The following is an 18,347-nucleotide window of genomic DNA, read 5'->3' as shown; positions in this document are numbered from 1 at the left end:
CTGAGTTATTTATGCATTTGTGGTGCTGATACTGATATCTGTTTTTAGGGTGCTTAAAAAAATCCAACATCAATACAAATTGGTCAGTATTTATATATCAGTGCTTCCCACCACAAGTAGAGCTCTGTTGGATCTGGTTTGCACTGTATGTTAACAGCTGTCAGAGTTTGTTTGGTAGATAATTAATCTCACTGTTATTTAGAAAGTTCAGTTGCTGCTAGCCTGCTATCACCTGTACTTTCTATCTTGTGATTTCCATAGCTCTCTAGTTAAGTGGCTGTTCTGGTGTTAGTTTGTGCATATACACTACTTGCATATAGATAATTCATAGGTCCAATAAATATATAATTTCAGCATATCTGGTATGCTTAAGAACCAATATTGGAAGTAAGTAACATTTATTAAGAGCTTTACACAAAAAAAAGTAAAATTAAAAACATTAAGTGCCATAATAGCCAATAAAAAGATAAAATAAGACACAATTAAGAAAAAGATTTCTAAAAGACAAACAAATTAATAATAATAATAATAATAATAATAATAATAATCCAATAAAATCAACACAAAGCCTGTTTTATTAAAAGTTTTTACTGCTTTTTAAAAGCACCCACAGAGTCAACTAGACGTAGTTGTGGCGGTAGACTCTTCCATTGCCTCGGTCCCACAGACTTAAAGGCTCATTCTCCCCAGTCTTTAGTTGTGTACAGCAAACAACTAACAGATTCTGAACCCGTGAAGATGGTGAGGAGCAGTGTATATAATCTGGACCTTGGCCGTGACTTATTTCGTATGTTATTACAAGGATTTTAAAATGAATCGTAAACCTGTTGGGAGCCAGTGTAAAGAGTATGAATGCTAGTGATGTGGACTTGCTTTCTAGAAGATGTTACTAGCCTGGCCGCAGCATTTTGTATTGCTTGGAAGTGTGAAAGTAAAACTTTGTCCAAGCTGGTAAGCAGGCCATTACAGTAATCTAAATGAAAAAACAAAAACGATAAACATTATTTTCCATTTCAACTAAGGAGAACATAAGTCACAGTTTAGAAATGTTCTTTAAATGAAAGAAACAGGAATCGAGACAAAGATTTTATATGCAAGTCGAACCCCAAAGAAGAATCAAATATTACACTAAGATTCTGAATGCTGGACTTAGCCGTTGAACAAAAAACGTACGAGTCTGACTCATTTTAGGTTATAGTTCACAAGGAGCTATAATTATGGTCTCAGCATTGTTGGTGTTCAAAGCAAGGTAATTGCTAGCAAGCTTATACTAATCTGGGTTAAATAAGATGGACTAGGGTGGATAAAGCTGAATGTCATTGGCATCGAAATGATACGAAACGTAATTAAAAGATTTTAGATTTCCACATAATGACTGCGAGCTACACTAGAGTTTCCTCTGACTCCACCCTGCCTAACCATAGTTCACCATCTTTCAGTTCCTATCCCAAAAGTGGTAGAGATATATCCCGGACAGGCAAGTGTACTCAGTTACATGTCCTATAGATAGTGCAGTATTGTAGATAATGGAGATCAACATTTCTTAATTACAAAAGATTTTTATCAGCACAAACTGGAAACCCTGATGTATCTTTGATGGGCAAATATCAGCTGATATCAGGAAACCAATGTACACTACCAGTCAAAAGTTTGGACACACCTTCTTATATAATGATTTTCCTTTATTTTATTTACATTGTAGATTCTCACTGAAGGCATCAAAACTATGAATGAACACGTACGGAATAATGCAGTAAACAAAAAAAGAGTGAAACAACTCAAAACATGTTTTATAATTTAGATTATTCAAAATAGCCACCCTTTGCTTTGATCACTGCTTTGCACATTTTTGGCATTCTCTTGATGACCTTCATGAGGTCGTCACCTGAAATAGTTTTCAACACTCTTGAAGGAGTTCGCAGGGATGCTGAGCACTGGTTGGACTTTTTGCCTTCACTCTGCGGTCCATCTCATCCCAAACCATCTTGACTGGGTTTAGGTCAGGTGACTGTGGAGGTCAGGATATCTGGTGCAGAAATCCATCACTCTCCTTCTTGATCAAATAACCCTTGCACAGCCTGGAGGTGTGTTTGACATCTTTGTCCTGTTGAAAAATAAATGTTGGTCCAACTAAATGCAAACTGGATGGGATTGCATGTCGCTGCTGGATGCTGGGGTAGCCATGCTGGTTCCACGTGATATCAATTGTGAATAAATCCCCAACAGTGTCACCAGTAATGCACCCTCACCATTACACCTCCTCCTCTATGCTTCACGGTGACTATCTAAAAGACACGGTGGGTCGAACCAAAACTCTCAAATTTGGACTCATCAGACCAAAGATTTTCATCAGATGTCCATTCCTTGGGTCTTTTGGTCCAAACAAACTCTTCTGATTGTTGCTTTTCCTTAGTAGTGGTTTCTTAGCAGCTATCTGACCATACAGTAAAGGTCTGATTCACACCAGTCTCCTCTGAACAGTTGATGTAGAGATGCTACTGGAACTCTGTGTGACATTTATCTGGGCTCTACTCTGAGGTGCTGGAAACTTGTGTTTTCTGAGTCTGGTGACTTGGATGGATTTATCCTCAGCAGCAGAGGTGACTCTTGGTCGTCCTTTCTTGGGGCAATCCTCATGTGAGCCAGTTTCGCCATAGTATTTGATGGTTTTTGCGACTGCACTTGGGGACACATTCAACGTTTTAGCAATTGTCTGGACTGACTGACCTTCAGTTCTTAAAGTCATGATGGACTGTTGTGTCTCTTTACTTATGAAATCTAAAATTTGTCAAACAGGGTTGTCAGCTGTGTACAAACCCGACTTCTGCACAATGCAATTGATGATCCCAACCCCATTAAGAAGGCAAGAAATTACGCAAATAAACTCTGACATGGCACACCTGTGAAGTGAAACCATTTCAGGCGACTACATCATGAAGCTCACTGAGAGCACATTCAGAGTTTACAGTGCTGTCATCATGGCAAAGGGTGGCTACTTTCAGGAATCTAAAATATAAGACAGAGTGATTTATCAGTTTTTTTCTTTGCTGCATAATTCCATATATCTTTCTTCATATATTTGGTGTCTTCGGTATGTATCTACAATGTAGAAAGTAGTAAAAATAAAGAAAAACCATTAAATGGGAAGGTGTGTCCAAACGTTTGAGTGGCAGTTTATCTGTGAGCCTCAGTTAGCCACACAGTCTTAGTGACTGACCAGCAAACCCACACATTGACCTCCTGTGACTAAAGATAAAATGTATATTTCCTGACCAGCTGGCGATTGATTGAATTTTATTTTATTTTAATGTTTTCAATGTTGAAATCTGTTGCAAAGATGGTGTCACTAGCAGACTTGTGCGGTCACTCCGTTTGTATCGATGACACCAACTTACAACTTACATGCAGACCATATCATCATCATTTGCTCTCTGACCTTTAATGAAACTTGAAAATGTGCAACGCAAACTGGAAATGGAACATTTGCCTTCAAAGTAAAAGTTGCAGTGGTAAGGTGCAACTTTTACTTTAAAGCTGGTAAGCAGATACAATTACCAGCTAGTTTCCATTTGGGATTTTGTGATACCGGGGGTCACCGACCTGTCTCTAGGCCTGCGTAATTGGGGTTTTAGGAGTCAATGTCAATGCTATCAATCACTTGCCAAACGTGGAATACTGAATTTTTCCTCAGGACTGAAAATGCCAGATTTTCACTTGGTGGCTTCTAGCATTGTGACTGAGCCTTTGTACTGGATGCTCTTTCAGTCTATTTACCTGCTAGAAGATGACCTCACTCAGCAGTATTGTGTGATAGAAACCTGAAACTGGTCCTGTCGGAATAGAGCTTTTTTGTGATATGAAACTTTGGCTTGGGGGTGCGTTCAGTTGCTGTCACAACTGTCAGTAATAGTATTGTCCTAGTTGTCAAAGGAGCTTGCAAAGAAAAGCGTCTGGACTTCTTTAAGTTGCTTGAAGACGTTTCACCTCTCATCCGAGAAGCTTCTTCAGTTCTAAGGTCAAATGGTGGAGAGTCCCAGATATAAACCTAGTGGGAGTGACCCCCCACAGAGGGACAAAAGGACCCCCTGATGATCCTCTAATCGCCTGAGCCAAGGTGGGAAACTGGGCGTGGGTCCCAATCAGCCAGAGTTTCGGGTGTGTTCATTGTGAAACCTGGCCCCACCTTATCATGCGAATTCCTGAGGTCAGATGGCCCAGGATGTGAGTGGGCGTTAAGGCGTCTGGGAAGGGATCTCAAAACTGGATTATAGATGGCAGAGAGTTGGTGTCGTAAACCCCCGCCTCTGTTCAAAGATGGTCGCTCACAGTGGACATAGATGCTTCTTTCACTCCTCTTTCAAACCATCTGTCCTCTCTGTCCAAAATGTGAACATTGGCATCCTCGAAAGAGTGTCCTTTATCCTTAAGATGCAGATGGACTGCTGAGTCTTGTCCTGTGGAGGTGGCTCTTCTGTGTTGTGCCATGCGCTTGTGAAGTGGCTGTTTGGTCTCTCCGATGTAGAGGTCTGAGCATTCCTCGCTGCACTGTACAGCATACACCACATTGTTAAGTCTGTGTTTTGGCGTTTTGTCTTTCGGGTGAACCAGTTTCTGTCTGAGCGTGTTGCTGGGTCTGAAATACACTGGGATGTCATGCTTGGAGAAAACTCTCCTGAGTTTCTCTGATACACCGGCTACATAGGGGATGACAATGTTGTTGCGTCTGTCCTCCCTCGCTGGTGTCTGATCTTCTTTTCTGTGCCTCTTTGCTGACTTTAAGAACGCCCATTTAGGATAGCCGCACGTTTTGAGTGCTTCCTTTACATGTGTGACACACATGTAAAGGAAGCACTCAAAACGTGCGGACAGAGAGGACAGATGGTTTGAAAGAGGAGTGAAAGAAGCCATCTATGTCCACTGTGAGCGACCATCTTTGAACAGAGGCGGGGGTTTACGACACCAACTCTCTGCCATCTATAATCCAGTTTTGAGATCCCTTCCCAGACGCCTTAACGCCCACTCACATCCTGGGCCATCTGATCTCAGGAATTCGCATGATAAGGTGGGGCCAGGTTTCACAATGAACACACCCGAAACTCTGGCTGATTGGGACCCACGCCCAGTTTCCCACCTTGGCTCAGGCGATTAGCGGATCATCAGGGGGTCCTTTTGTCCCTCTGTGGGGGGTCACTCCCACTAGGTTTATATCTGGGACTCTCCACCATTTGACCTTAGAACTGAAGAAGCTTCTCGGATGAGAGGTGAAACGTCTTCAAGCAACTTAAAGAAGTCCAGACGCTTTTCTTTGCAAGCTCCTTTGACTACGATGACCTGGATGACTGAGAACCTTCACAGACATATTGTCCTAGTTGATGTGGTCAAACTACAGCTGCTGCTACTGCTGACAGTACAATCAATCTTTAGTAGTCTTAAATATGTTCCTGCCCTCTGAAGGTGCCAGTGTTTCAAACAGTAATATTAGTTTTGCTCACTCTTCTTCTAGAATAATGATTTAAAACATGATTCTGTCCTACATCTTCCTATTTTAACAAGTACTATTTCAAGCGGTAGTCTAGAGGTCACTCGTATTACAATCTTGGCTTAGTTGAGATGCTTCTGCACCTGAAGAAAGAAGCTCATCTGGCTTCCAAAGCTCTCTTTGAACGAAAATGTATTCTGAGCCAGGTAGACCTTTAGGATTTGGGCCTCATAAGACGCTGATGTGATTATGGAAGGCTTGACTGAGACTGAGCAGTGCATTGATTTGCAGGTCATGTTGTACAGTTTTCTGACACATCAAAGGGACTGCCAGCCTTCTAATAGGATGGAAATATGTAGGGCAGTTATTGACCACATTAAATGGATCTGCAGTGACTTCTGTAAAGTATTTAACTGAGGTTAGTTAGCAGTTCAATGTAGTTGTCCAAGTTAATTATTCTTTAAATAATTTTTACTGTTTTTTCTGTTCAATAGCCTAATCCTTTAAATGTGATTATTGTAAAGAATGTTTTATGCAGAGACATGTAAATTCTTGGCTGAAGTCCTCAAAATAATTTTCTTTTAGTCTTGGAGGCGTAGGTTTGTTTAAATTCACTCACTAATAGTTAGACAAACAAAGCATAGCAGAGGCTGACTGCACTGATAAGTCAATTTGAGAACACACACTTTGAAACCAATTTCTTTTAGATCTAAACACCATCTTTATGACATACTGAATGTTTTATTTGTCCCAGTTTACAAACCAAACCTAGTTTCCATCATTATTTCGAAAATAAAAACAAAATGAAGAACTCTTCCATAATTCTTCTTGGATGGCTTCTTGTGGTCATATTAATTAGTGTAAACCTTTCCAGTAACTCTGAGATATTTAGAGAACCAAAATCTTTCACTTTGTTTTTCTTGTCAGACCGAGCCTAAGCCTGTGTCTGAGCCTGGTTTAATGCTATGTGCTGACACTTGTGGAAGGTCTATTTCTAGCCCCACACATCACAAAGATCTGGCACCTACGGGACACCTACTAACTGCTCTCCTTACATTCTAATCATTTTAGGTAACAAGATGTACTAGATAAACCCACACTGTCCAGAGAACATAACATTTCTCAGTAAGCAAGTTATGATTTGTCATAGAGATCATGCAAAGGGCTTTGTAAACCCCCACCACCCCCACCCGTTTTGTCCCCACTTACTGGTTTGTTTCTGTTTCTTCTTTCTTTCCCTGATTTTCTCTATAACTAACCACTGTCCTCTACCTACTCTATGGTTCTCATTTGTTTTTTATGCTGAGTTTAGGACTGCTCCTCTGTTACAGCTTCATCTGAACACTGAGGAATTCTGCTGTAGTCAAAGGATCTCAGTAACATCTGTGTGTGTACAGTATGGTTGTTTGCTAAGTGTTGCTAGTTTAGTTTGTCCCTTTTTCATAACGTACTTGCAGTAAAACATGAAGTTAATAGTGGTTCAGTGATTTTTGTGACGTAATCTTATATCAAATGGCCAGTTTGTCCTGTTTTGACAGTGTGACCATGTCAGCAGTGTTCTGTTTGGAAAGGTTTGCATTTCCCCTTATTCCTTATTAACCTGCAGCAACTGATAAATCTGTTTTGTCAGGGCTATTTTCAGTCAGCGCACACATGGTTTAGAAAGAGATGTACGTAAAGGATTATTGAAGAGGCCTAATCCCACCTTTACAGGTAATATAACAGTTCAGTCACACAGTTATATTGTGTGACTGACTGCGGTGTAATGAAACATCACATAGTCAGACACACAAAGTAAATATGTTACAATAAAGAATTGTAACATCAGATTAAACAGTAACAGATTGTTTGATAAATGGTAAATGGCCTGCATTTGTATAGCGCTTTTCTAGTCCATAGGACCCCAAAGCGCTTTACACTACATTCAGTCATTCACCCATTCACACACACATTCACACACTGGCGATGGCAAGCTACGTTGTAGCCACAGCTGCCCTGGGGCGCACTGACAGAGGCGATAGACTGTTAGACAACTATGTGCTATATAGTTGTCCAGATAACAGTTCAAATCAATATATAGGTCGTTAGGAAACTCCAGTGAAGACTGATCTGTACACAAGGTCTAAGTTTTAAAGTGGGGAAAAATAAATATGTGCAGTAGTGCATGCAGCACCGTAGCAGCAGAGATGGTAGTGAACTGACTACAGCTTGTTCGTCTGCAACGAAGTTTCCTAACCAGTAGGAATTCAGAGGAACACGGTGGTGTGGAAAGTAGCACTGATGCCTTACAGCAAGAAGGTTCTGGGTTTGAATCCAGAATTCAGTCTGGGCCTTTCTGTTGATACAGCCGTGCAGCACGTTACACTTAACTGATGACAGGATTTCTCATTCGGCAGCTTCCTCATAGCTCTCACACATCCTTGCTAAGAGGAGTTTACATGCCTGAGCATAATGAAAAGCACCTTGCGTACATCCAGGAAACTCACTTCAGTTGCTGACTTTTAGAGAGCAAAAAAATTCTTGAGTTGGAGAAAACCCCGTAGGAACAAGGAGCACATGCACACCCCACACAGAAAGGCCACCCTCAGAAGCCTGGGTATCTGAACCCAGAACTCTGTTGCTGCAAGGTGGCAGTACTAGACCCGTGTATTGGTCGGGCTCTAGCATTGAGTGTGTGTCAGCAGTGTTTTTGTAGCCGCAGTATTAAAAATGACTAGGTATGTACATTTATAGTGAGGAGATGTGAATTCAGTTAGTTTATGTATGCACAGTGTGACTAAAATGTGGGAGGTTTATCTGTTACAGCAGATGCTGTGAAATCATCCATCCATCCGTTTATCCATCGTCTTCCACCTATCTAATTCAGGGTCGTGGGGGAGCTGGAGTCTATCCCAGCTGTCACAGGGCTGTGAAGTGTATATTAGAAAAATTACCACGTAAGGAAGTGGTTGGTATAATGAAAGGAAACGCAGTGCAAACTGTTGTCAGCATGAACCCAATCAGCAGATCCTTTGTTTTTATCTTTCTGTTTTCTAATCATAGCACTGTTCTGTCTTCAGCACAAATGTATAATTGTACTATAAGAGAACCAAGAAATATAGAAGAAACACACTACAGCAGAGCCCTGGGGCTAAGTCTACCTTATGTTGTTTTTTTCTGTTATTTGTTGACATTTGCTTTCATTGTTGCTTTGTGTCTCAGGCGCTGGTGCCCCGGAGTGAGGCAGGAAGACGGAGGACGACTTCTTTCTGTTTCATCAGCAGCAGGGGACAGGAGAGCGGAGAAAGATGCCCAAACCGGTTAGTACCTACATCAGGAATGAATGGTTCACTTACTAGAGTCATGTCATAGTTACTCCCTGTATTGCTATTCTTAAGTCCTGCAAGGTTTTCCCAATCATCAGATTGCAGGGTTTTGGGGGAGTTGTTGCATCGATTTAGGTTTGTATCTTTTTTTTTTTTTTTTTTTTAATTCTGTGCTATGGGCAAAGCAAGGATCTAATTGCTCATGTCAGCAGCATGTAAGGTTCCTGAAGGTTTGGATTTGCATTTTGCAAATGATTATAAAAGAAATGAATGACTTGAGGATGTTAGAAGATGGCAGCCCATTCAATTAGCTCTAAATTTGCCCAGCTAATGCATTTGCTGGACAGTGGGTTTGTTTGGGTTGTTTCACACTTATGCACACTTCTGATTTCTGGGGCTAGAATAAAGACAATGCAAAATTTAGGTTTCCTGTATATGTGAACAACCTTGAAGTTTCAGGGGCTTTCACACATAAACACCAATTAGTTTGTTTGTTTTTATCACAGTGAGTCAATTTGTCTCTTACAAATATAACATTCAAGAAGATATTAACCACACAACCTGAGGATCATCATTTTATGTACAGTATCTGCTGAGCTCTTGGTTTTTCCTCCATTGAATACTCAGGCTAAAGCTTCTGTCAGAGAAAAATGGTTGGCTGTAAGCTCAGGATGGGTTTTGGGTTCTGGTTGGAAAACCGAAACCATTGTTCTTTTCCTTTTCCTCAAGTGTAGCTGGAGGCAATAGTACTGGTGACATGAATTACATGAGTCTAGACTTTCTTTTCAGCTCTACTAGTCAGAAGTAATGCTTTGTAGGACAACACAGAGTTTTGGGATAACACACACTCATGCACAGAGGCACAACAGTCGTCCACTTTGTGGGATTGTCCTGTCTGTTGAGGGGGAAAAAACCCACAAAGAGGGCTTTCTCTGCTCTATTTTTAAACTGAAGGACACTGGGAGCTTTCATTTTGCTGTGACACAAACGTGTAGAGGCTGAGATTGCACTGCCGCTTAAATAACAGGATTATATTTTGATGGCTGTGATGTATTTTCTGTCTATTACTTTAATATTACTTTAGAAACACAATGTAAACTCCTCAGCATGATATAAACAAAATTAAAGGCGGTGGTTATGAAGAAATATAGAATTTTATTCCAGATTTAAATACTAACCAAGATCTAACAGAACCAGATGTTTAGTAAAAGTCAATTGTGGTTTTCCAGCCTTAGTTTGGTGAACCAGCTCAATGCATCGCTATAAACCTCAAGCAAATAATAATAATGGGTTCAAAGCAGATTACAGATGGAGCAGATAGTGATCATTAAAAACTAAAGCAAGGGCAGGAAGCTGGACGTTACGGGGCTTTTATGATCCTGCTGCACGTACACGCTGGCTGCTTACACGGTTTTCTTGAGCCAGAGAGCGACAGGACTGAACCCTTGGCCCATCAATCTCGGTAATGGGGAATTAGGCCAGACACAATTCCTGGAAAGAGGAGATTGTGGGGGAGAAGCAGCAAGAGGATGGGAGGTGAAGCATAAGACACAAGGTAATAGAATAGAAAGATGAAGAGATGCAAAATGATGAAACGGCTCATAAGAAAAAGGATAAAAATGACAGAAGAGCAGAAGACGATAAAATGTTCCTGTCCATAAAGATGCCTTCGGAGGGTTTGTGATATGAAATAATTTGGGGTAGTGTTACAGGCTTTTACAACAAATTTGAATACTTACGTAAAGAGGTTAGCTCTGCGAAACAATCAGAGATGGTGCTGAGCCAGATCAGATGGGAATTGCTGGAGAAATTGTGTGGTGGGAGGATGGAGACAGCGCTATGGACAGATAGATGGGGGGTTGGGGTGCAGGAGTGAAGGAGAAATTTGTAATGAAAGTGCAGATTATTGAAATTGACCATCGGGAGTGAAAACAAAGGGATAAAAGAGGATTTGGGAGAGGACTGAGTGATGGGCACTTTGTTCACCTCCAGTCTAGAAAAACGACACCCAAGCTACCCTTGAGGGGAACTCCCACTCTGGTTACATTACAATGCACTTTGACATTAAGCCTAGCGGTTGAATAGTAAACACATCAGCCCTTTCACTGCTTCATTTATGCATTCTGGTTTCCTGAAAATGCTTAAATGTCACTTTGGATTACAAGCTAAAGCTGAGTTCCCCCTGAAGGCATACCTATAACCATTGAGCACATAAGCTAGCCTGACTCCTTCAGCTCCAAGCTAATAAGCAACAAAAGAAGAAACTGTAGACAGGAAAAACGCATCAACAATTGAGGTGACCCGAAAGGTCTGCAAAGCATTTGTCTTGTTGGGGCACAAAGAAAGACCCTCAAAAGGCAAGACAGGCTATAAGCTAGCTAGCCCCAGGAAAGCCATTAAAAAGTGAGTTTGCACTAGATCGTAATCCTCCCTTAAGCAGTGTTTTAATGGCAAGTACACACCCCTAACCCAACATGGACGACCCCTGCTACTGACTGCTTCCTTCCTTCTTCTTTCATGTAGGTCAGAGGGGGTTGTACAAAACGAGTCTGTGTTAGGAAGCAGCCCAGAAATTGATTGCTGTAAAAACAGAGGGTGAATTCTTCAAAAACAGTGAAATGAAATTGAAATGAAATTTTCTTTTTTCTTTCCTCACATTTTCACATGTTGTACTGTGACTGAGAATTTTATATTCCCTCATCAGATAACCTTGATAATGAAACACAATACCACACCCTACCTTCACAATAACCTTGAGCTTGGATTTGGTTGGATCTTGACTATAAGGACACTTGAACTAAAGTAGGGCTGCCACAAATGATTATTTTGATAGTCGACTAGTTACCGATTATTTTTGCAATTGGTCGACTAATCAGATCATCATCCATTGAACGTCAAACGTACAGCTTATTGCACCAGCATGCATCTGCTCTTATATAACTATCATTATCTTACAGCTTTAAGTGTTTAAGGTATGTGCTAACTAAAAATAAAGACAAGATGATAGTTTATTAAATTTTAATGAAATTTGCAGATTGTTTCTGTGAAGTTTAATAAACTCCTTGCTATCTAAACTATAACAGGACACCGGAGTATATTCTCGAGCATCTCACACTTCTGATAATCAGCTGTCTGCTTGACGTTTGTTCAGCTGTGTAAAAACTATAACTTTAATCTCAGCCAAACCGATTTACTCAGGAACAAATAAAATACTGAAAAAAGCCAAACAATAACATTTTTAAGTTATCAAGTGACTTATATATGTTTAACCTGAGTAGCGAAAGACGGCGGTGGGTTTAAAAATGATTTGCCGGGAGTCCGGTGTTCTCACGGGTTCTGGTGAGCCTTGCCCCCGCTAGCTATCGAGCTAGTGGGTAACAGACGTCTCTGAAAACGTCGGAGCGCTTTTGAAAATATGTGATGTCTTGATAAACTGAGCAGATATTTGAGGTTTATACAGCTACATTCTCGCCTGAAAATATGTTAAATGTTTATTTTGTGACCCAGAAAGAATAATAAGAGTAATATTAAAACTAACTAGCTGCCGCCATTGTTGGAAACTGAGCTGGGCTGCGCTGTGAATTCTGGATAGGTTGGGCCATGAAGTATACACCCGACCCATCCTTCAAATCTGGGGAAATGAAGGACGCATTTGTCGGAGTCACAGGAGGATGCGGTTCCTGAATTTGGACACCGCTACGATACCAGACACTGCTTCTTCTTCTTCGGGGTTTAACGGCAGCTGGCATCCTTGTACATGCAGTGCTGCCATCTTCTGTTTCAGTCCGTTATTACACTCTTAAATCCTACTACTTATTCCTGTGTCTTTTGGGATCTTACAAAGCTTCAAACGATGCGTCGACTACAAAATAAGCTGCCCACGATTTTGATAGTCGACGTAATTGTGACTAGTCGACTAATCGTGGCAGCCCTACACTAAAGCAACATCTGAGATCAAGCTGAATGTGACCTTGCATAATGTAAGTTATTACTGTTCAAATCCCAAGAACTTTTATGCAGCTTTTAACAGAAATTGACAAACTTCTTATGTTCTGCAAAATCACTTTTCTGGTGATTTCTTAATGCTAAAACTGTTCTACATTTAGAGACATTAATCTTTGGCCGCCAATGCCAACTTCTATTTCTTGCAGTACATATATCCATCAGGAGTCTAGACAATGATGTAAGCTTGATTTGTTTGTGGTAGGGCTGTTCGATATAACGATATATATCAGATGACGATATAAAAACGTCTATCGTTTCATATTACGCTATCATTTGTTTCGTGGTGTCGCAAAATAAACTGTTTACGGCAATATTTTTTTCATGGTTTTGATGGTCACTGTAGTTTTTATTAATTTCTTAAAGTTCTCTCTTTCTCTTATATTTAATATAACCACACTAGGGACGGACAAGCGCCTGTTTTTATGCGTTGTCGTTAGCAACAACGACGGTAACAGCATCGCGTGTCCGCTTGTTTATGTTCCACATAAACCTTTCACAATAAAGCTCAAGATCCTGTTGAGATTTTTCACATGAATCACGTGAAAGAGCAGATTATTTAAAAAAAAAAAAAAAAAAAAGCCGCCAGGTGCTAAAAAATAAACCTTAGACTCAAACGTTAGAACAGGCTTTTCCCCGCAGCACGGCGTGTAATAAATACTCACAAAGAAAACGGCGGCCGTTACAACTTATGTCTAAAAATGTATAGTTTCATGCATCTGTTAAAACATTCGACTCCAGCTACATGACGCGCAGCTGGAAACACTTCACACAAGTCGAGCTGCCCGAGATTCACAGAATTTACAGAGATTGGAGATTGTTACATTTTTGTGATTTATATCGTTATCGGACGATAGAATTCCTTTATCGGGATATGAGATTTTGGTCATATCGCACAGCCCTAGTTGGTGGAGGCTTGCAGTCCCATGGCAGTAAATCGGTTAAAAAAATGTCTACCCTTAATATACTGTGTGCATGTGTCATTATTTATGACACATGTTTGATTGTGTGCTGCCCACTTAAAATTAAAAAATGAATTAAAGGGAAAAGACTCCCTTTCGAGGTTGCCGGGTTTAGGTCTTGATCAGTTAGACTTTGACACTTCAGATGTTCGGAGCCTGGCTTGACTGTGATGTGCGTATCGTGTATCATTACAGTCGACATGTTTGTTTTACCCATCCTCATCTGCCGGGTCGAAGCCAAAAGTTTAGCTGCTCACAGAGGCCACACGCAAAGCCAGCGTTTGTAGAGAGACCCACTTCTCTCTACTCATTTCACTTGATGATCATTTTAATGAAAATATTTGAAGTTTCAGCGACATGTCTGCCTGGGTGAATGCAGAATGTGTTGTTTACTTGTTTGCTGTGTGTGTGTGTTTGTAGGAATGAGCAGGCATCAGGCCTTTTAATCTAGGGTGTGAGATGCAGCGGGGGATCGTACATTATTGATTTATTGCGGCGTTTTGCACATGTTGCCCCTCCTGGCGTTGGTGTCCCTGAGGGCCAGGGGCTTGTAGAGAGGGGGCAGTGAGCCCTCGCTGGAGGCTATAAATATTTTACACAGCCATTTTCATTTATATAATGGGAATTATCAAGTCACTAAATCTAATTAGAGGGAGGGTGTGAAGATCAGCACTACTTCCACCTCCTCTCCCCACCCTACATTCAGTCACTGCTTCAGCTATATTTTCAAAATTTGTAGATAAAACATTAACATTTTAATTGTAAACTTTTATTCATTGTGATCTACAACTTAGTGATTTGGAGAAATAATCGTATGATGTGATTTTAACCATCCAAACGATTCAGTTGTATTTCAATGGAAGCTTGGTGTGGTGTAAAAACGGCAAGGTTCCATTCAGCAGTTTTATGTATGGACCTCTCTAATGTTGCTGGGACTGAATGGGAGGAAATCTCTGCAACCAGTTTCCAGAATCTGGAAAATCATTCGACAAAGCTGGATGCCATCATACTGATGGTCATCATTAGTGATGCACTGATATACAGTATCTGTATCGGCCAATACTGACGATGTTGACTGACACCAGTGGCAGGTAGTTTGTGTCACATTTATTGTGAGCTGGCAAAAAGTAAAAAAAAATTCTCAAAATTGATGCATATAATGGTTTCAAATAACTTTCAGCTCATCCACAGACTGATGAGCTAACACTGTGGCGAGATGTATATCTATTTGCAATTCACAAGAATTACTACTACAATAGTAATACAATAATACTACTATAGTATTGATCAGAAATCCATCAAACTTACTTTACAGTAAATTCTCACTGCCTCTCCACTGATTAGTACTCAGATCTAACACTTTCGAAAACACATTCTCAATATTGATACATTTATTTATACATAAAATAATAAAGAACTTCATGATATAAGTGAAATACATTAGCTGGGGCCTTCCAATCCCCATTATGTTACCATTAGTAATATAGTTAACGCCCACTTTCACATGGTTTTGAACAATGTTAATTTGTCCCAGCTGTGACTGTTAGTGAGCCTCCTTCTCAGGGGTTAGTTTGTGCCGCACAGCCAACCAAATGAAGCTTACTGTAGGGCCAACCAATCAGGTTTTACAAAGAAACCAGTAAGAGGCGGGCAGTATAGCCTCAACATTTGACAGACTACATTTTAAGAAAATTTGCAGTTATATTTCTGACAGTGTAGGAAAAAAAAATACTGAATGCTTTTATTGGCACTCAGCTTTCAGGCAGCAGCATTTATAAGTAAATGAAGGATTACTTTTCCATCCTTGTTACTGATGGCATACTGCCTCATATAAAGTGTAAATCTAATGAAACAAGGTGCCTGCAGCTTTATTTTATTATAGTGATATAATGCTCTGTCAGTAGTATTGCAAATGACACGGCACAAGTCAAATATAAGCACAAACTGTTAACTGGAAGGTTTTAAGTAGAAGCACAAAATAGCTGCAGAACACTGTTATATACTGCCTAAATTCATACTGGTTATCACAGAAGGTATGATATGGGATGACCCTATAAAGGATATATGTGATGGAAAAAATTGTATGTTGTGGCTCCACCACAAATTTTGTTTGTATTGGTAACCAATGGTAACCAAAGTATAATAATAATTTGAGGGAGAAGGAAGAAAAATCCACCTTTTATTTTCTCGCTGTTTCCTGAGCTGGAGGAAAGTATTAGATTTGTGCTGCCCTTCACTTTTTATTCTTGCTTGGATGTATTGTTTTTTTTCTCTGCATAACTGCAGGCAAAGCGAGATCTTCCATGCTATCCTCTCCCACTTAAGACCGCATCAGCCCTCATTACTGTGTAATTTCCCAGCGCTGATGTATGGATTTTTACTGTGAATCCATAATACCTGACTTTGAGAGCGAAAATACAAACAGCCATTTGAACAAACCCGAAGCAAAACACACTAGTCATTAATGTGCTGAATAAAAAGAGGTGTGGAAGAACAATGGGTCTAGGAAAGCAAAACGATGAATGGAAAACGGGTGAGGCAGAGGTGAGGAGATGAAGCTTGACAGAGGGCAGGTGTTAGATGAGATAAATGGAAAGATCATGCATGATGATGAAGCGCTGAAGGTGGCAGCATAGCCCCCGGTTGCCTTTAAAGCCTCTGTTAACCAGCTTAGCTACCAACAGCTTTTAATTATGGCTGTCTGAGAGTGTTCCTCCCTCACACACACTAACAGTCAACAGGTGGGCTGTATTGCGTGGGCAGCCTGAGCCTGTACACACTAGCCTACTATTTAGCTGTCACTACTTGTTATGAATAACATGCAGGGACTGGAGGATGCTGGTAAACACTGGAGCTACAGGCACACGGGATCCATTTCTCCAGAGTCTCCTTAGATGGAATCTTATTACAAAAACTGATATAGTATATAGTGTTTCAGCTCATCTGCAGTGCAAATAAATATTTCTGCTCTCTGTAGCTCCACTCAACTTTATGGATCTTTCTCTTCATGGCTGTTTTCACACATGCCCTGCAGACCTTTACTTTTCTATATACCTGACAGAGATGCCCCTGAGAAGACAGATGCCCCGTGTATCCAGATTGGACAATAAACTGTCTTTAACCTTCTTTAAAAAGCCACATGAACCCCATAGTTTTCTGTTCTTGCTCAACTCCTAAAGCTAGGAGATATAAATTTTTTCGATAATATGATTTTTTTCAAGTGTTGTAACAGATTGCCGCTGTTACCTTACGCAGTTTTCTGTGTTCTTCTTTTTTTTTTGTTTTTTGTTTTTGTTTGATGTTGTCTTTACTAAAGTATGTCCAAATAACAGGCACACAATTTTTATTTGGTACAAGCTAGTAGAGCTCAGTATTTGACTTTTCCTCCATGATGTTTGCATGTTAAAGCCTGGAGCCGTGTGACGACACACATGCTAGTGTGCTTTGAAGCAGACAGTACATAGTGAGGAAGTATTAACAGAAGTTAAAACAAACAAACAAACAAACAAACAAAAAAAGCAGAAATAACAAACATGGGAACAATTAGTTCGATTAGAGGATCTGAGTGTTGGTTTTGATTCAAGCCCTAGTGCAGGTAATTCTAAATTCGCAGCTGAATACCAAACAGACTATTTCTAGTAGTGTCATGTGGACTCTATACTGGTCTGTGCTACATTAGAGAATTTCCATGTTTGGTCAATGTCACAACCTGATTCTCCAGGCAAAGTCCAGTGTTCATTTGTGGTAATGGTGTCTGGTCCCATATTAATGGCTGTCAGTCAAGATATCATAAGAAGCTGTCCTCAGAGACATGCTGATCATGTGGATTGACGTCATAAGGTTAATATTGTTAACAGTCTACATCAACATAAACAAATCCATGAGGTGTCATGTTGCAGTCAGGCATGATTTTCTACAAACAGCTACTTTTGTTGTCGACCAAGTGAAAGCAAAGGGATCTTCCTGTGCCATCACTCAAAGCGGTGCTTGTGAAATTTACTCATGAATTTTGTAAAGTTTACATTAATAATGTATTTATTTATCATAGCTATTTAACTTTAAACATGTTTGTGTCGTAACAAGTTCAAGCTGTGTTTCAACATGTTGTCTGACTACAACAAGCTATGTGACTGTTAGCGCGCACACTTGTGTGTACTTAACGGGAGTCCTGTTTAGAATAGACTATAATGAGTTTATGACATAGACAGTAGAAAAACTGACACGCTGATTGCATAAATCTAATTTTGATGCCATGACCTGAGCGTTGTTGTTGCTGCGTGTATGTGGAACAAAAAGATGTTATGTGTTTCTCTAAGTTTTATCAGCTGGAGTGAGTCAACAGTAACAGAATAGACTGTGGTCAGTAAACTGCTGAGACCGCCTGCTTTATCTGTTAACAGCTATCAGCAAGAAGACATGGCATGGTTCTTCATCAGTTTGTCCCACTCTCTCTCTGTCACACACAGACACACACAAATACAAATGTTAAAACAGCTCTTGCTCACATGCGTACACACAAATCTACAGCTGGAGTCTCATGTACAATATAGTGAACACTTTATATAAAGAGTTGTTTCAGGTATTTTTTTTTTTCTTTGC

At 40.2% G+C, this 18,347-nt stretch overlaps 1 protein-coding gene across 4 annotated transcripts in view; it reads left to right on the top strand.

Annotated features, from left to right (window-relative positions):
• Positions 1 to 18,347, top strand: part of LOC147310957 (radixin) — a 46,832-nt gene that overhangs the window by 5,223 nt on the left and 23,262 nt on the right. For all 4 annotated transcript variants that reach the window (XM_086265563.1, XM_086265565.1, XM_086265562.1 and 1 more), the window contains exon 2: positions 8,681 to 8,778. In XM_086265563.1, coding sequence (XP_086121689.1) covers positions 8,767 to 8,778 — 12 coding nt within the window. In that variant the 5' untranslated portion in view covers positions 8,681 to 8,766. The remainder of the gene's footprint in view (positions 1 to 8,680; positions 8,779 to 18,347) is intronic.

The sequence above is a fragment of the Aulonocara sp. 'chitande type north' Nkhata Bay genome, linkage group LG16 (genome assembly GCF_057382095.1).
Source record: "Aulonocara sp. 'chitande type north' Nkhata Bay isolate Kocher_YH1m ecotype deep benthic linkage group LG16, A_spYH_male_GT1.1, whole genome shotgun sequence".
NCBI classification, from domain to species: Eukaryota; Metazoa; Chordata; class Actinopteri; order Cichliformes; family Cichlidae; genus Aulonocara; species Aulonocara sp. 'chitande type north' Nkhata Bay.
The sequence above is the reverse complement of the archived record's forward strand: the minus strand, read 5'-3'. Positions and strand labels throughout refer to the sequence as shown.